This window comes from Penaeus chinensis, chromosome 39 (genome assembly GCF_019202785.1).
Source record: "Penaeus chinensis breed Huanghai No. 1 chromosome 39, ASM1920278v2, whole genome shotgun sequence".
Classification (NCBI taxonomy): Eukaryota; Metazoa; Arthropoda; class Malacostraca; order Decapoda; family Penaeidae; genus Penaeus; species Penaeus chinensis.
Genome location: NC_061857.1, coordinates 24,530,956 through 24,533,455, shown reverse-complemented (window position 1 = coordinate 24,533,455; position 2,500 = coordinate 24,530,956). Strand labels below are relative to the sequence as shown.

The 2,500-nt window shown below is 49.0% G+C and overlaps 1 protein-coding gene across 1 annotated transcript in view; it reads right to left on the bottom strand.

Annotated features, from left to right (window-relative positions):
* Positions 1-1,346, bottom strand: part of LOC125046569 (uridine 5'-monophosphate synthase-like) — a 19,629-nt gene extending 18,283 nt beyond the window's left edge. The window contains exon 1 of the mRNA XM_047644356.1: positions 1,176-1,346. Coding sequence (XP_047500312.1) covers positions 1,176-1,322 — 147 coding nt within the window. The 5' untranslated portion in view covers positions 1,323-1,346. The remainder of the gene's footprint in view (positions 1-1,175) is intronic.
* Positions 1,347-2,500: the final 1,154 nt, after the last annotated feature.

Here is a 2,500-nt window from a genome sequence, read left to right as displayed (position 1 = left end):
GTATGTGAGTATGTGAGTATGTGAGTATGTGAGTATGTGAGTATGTGAGTATGTGAGTATGTGAGTATGTGAGTATGTGAGTATGTGAGTATGAGTGTGTGAGTTTGAGTGTGAGTGTGTGTGAGTATGAGTGAGTGTGTGAGTATGAGTGTTTGTGCGTATATATATGAATGATGTGGATATACGTACACATGTATGCACGTATGTACACGTGTGTGTCCTGACAGTACGTAATACGAAGACTTGTCATGATACAAACCAGCACATACCAAACAAATGAATATTAACGTAGGCCTACAAAGGTATGTCCATCGGGCATGGGCCTGACACCTCCATAGGCCTATCAAAATACTTATTTTTACAATGCCTATGACCAACACTTGCGTCATCGTGTTATAAAACCCCATAAACTTTAACTAGATGAGATGATTCTTGTGTCATAACTTACGAAACAATTCGATACAACGGCGAAAATCTTTGAAAAAATATGATTGGTACCTTTCCAGATATTAACGTTCTGTTGTTTGTCTGTAAGAGTTTCGGGCATGAACTGCGTCTTAAATGTGATGAAATTAATAATAGATGAAATCAATAAATGAATCCTATCCATTTGTAAGCCTTTTAAAAACATAACAAAGCATACTTGTATTTTATTACACGAACCGAAAAAAAAGACTTTCACACGAAACATTATGAAATTAGTGAGGTGTCGACGCGCTCCTCCTACGTTAATACCATTAATGTAAAATACGAACAAACGCATTAATATCCAACAAAGACAACATCACAAACACAAACCAGAAAACATATAAAAACGACAACAAAAACAAAGACATCAATCAGACGCAAATAAAGACGAAAATCAAATAAAAACAAAAATAATCTCACAGGCAACACTACCATCAAGGAAAGGCTCACCATTACAACAAACAAACAAAAAAAAAGTACAATTTAAACCCTCTCTTTGCTCTCTCACGTACACCATACAACCAACACACACCCACGCCCATGACAACCCTAAAAAAAACCCTCAAACCACAACCAGAATCCACCAACAAATAATGAAATTAAAAAAAAAACCCGAAGACGCGATCCACATTTCCTGGAAAATAAAAGGTAAGTTTCAGGACACGCCGGGCTCGACGACGAGGCACGGAATCTCTCGGGCCAAATACCATGATTTTCGGGTAGGAGATGATCATGCGCAGGTCGAAGTAGATCGGGGACTGCATGCCGCTCTTCAAGGTGAAGTTGCCAAATTTGACCACGCCGATCCGGTGTAAATCCACGAGACATTGTTCCAGGAGGTCACGGTGCGCCATCCTCTCTCTCGCGCGGCTGGTGACGGACTGACTGCTGCCGGAGGAGGAGGAGGAGGATGGGGGGAGGAGGGGGGGGGGGAGGTGGAGGAGGATGGGGGGGGGATAGGGGGAGGATGGAGGAGGAGGAGGAGGATGATGATGGGGGAGGTGGAGGAGTGGGAGGAGGAGGTGGAGAGGAGGAGGAGGATGGGGGAGGATGGGAGGGAGGTGGAAGAGGATGGAGGGAGGATGGGTGGAGGAGGAGGATGGGGAGGGTGGAAGAGAGGGAGGTGGAGGATGAGGAGGATGGGGGAAGAATGGTAGGAGGAGGTGGAGGAGGAGGATGGGGGGAGAGGGAGGAATAGGAGGTGGAGGAGGAGGAGGAGGAGGAGGATGGGGGGAGGTAGAGGAGAGGGAGGTGGAGGAGGAGGAGAGGAACGATGAGGGGAAGAGGAGGATGGGGGGGAGAGGAAGAGGGAGAGGAGGAAGAGAAGGAGGATGGGAGGAGGAGGAGGAGGAGGAGGAGGAGGAGGAGAGAGAGGTGGAGGAGAAAGAGGAGGTGGAGGAGAAGGAAGAGGATGGGGGAAGGAGGAGGAGAGGAAAGTGGAGGAGGAGGAGGAGGAAGAGGAAGAAGAGGAGGAGAAGAGGGAATAAGAGGAGAAGGAGGTGAAGAGGGAGGTGGAGGAGGATGGAGGAGGGAGGAGGAGGAGTAGAAGGAGGAGGATGGAGGAGGGAGGAGGAGGAGTAGAAGGAGGGGGGAGGAGGAGGAGGAAGAGGAAGAAGAGAGGAGGAGGAGGAGGGGAAAGAGGTGGTCGTGATGCAGGAGGAGGGAGAGGAGGAGGAGGAGAAGGAAGAGAGGGAGGGAGAGGAGGAGGAGGAAGAGGGGGAGGAGGAGGAAGAGAGGAAAAAGAGGAGGAGGAGGAGTATGGAGGAGGAGGAAGAGGTGAAGGAAGAGGAGGAGGTTAAGGAGGAGGAGGAGGAAGAAGGAGGAGGAGGAAGGAGGAGGAGGAAGGAGGAGGAGGAAGGAGGAGGAGGAAGGAGGAGGAGGAAAGAGGAGGAGGAGTAGGAGGAGGAAGAGATGAAGGAAGAGGAGGAGGAGTAGGAGGAAGGAGGAGGAGGCCGGCCCTCTGGAAGGCGCCGGGAAGGACTTTCTCTTTATTGTAATTTGTTGTTTGTTGTTTGTTACTTGTTCTTTTCCT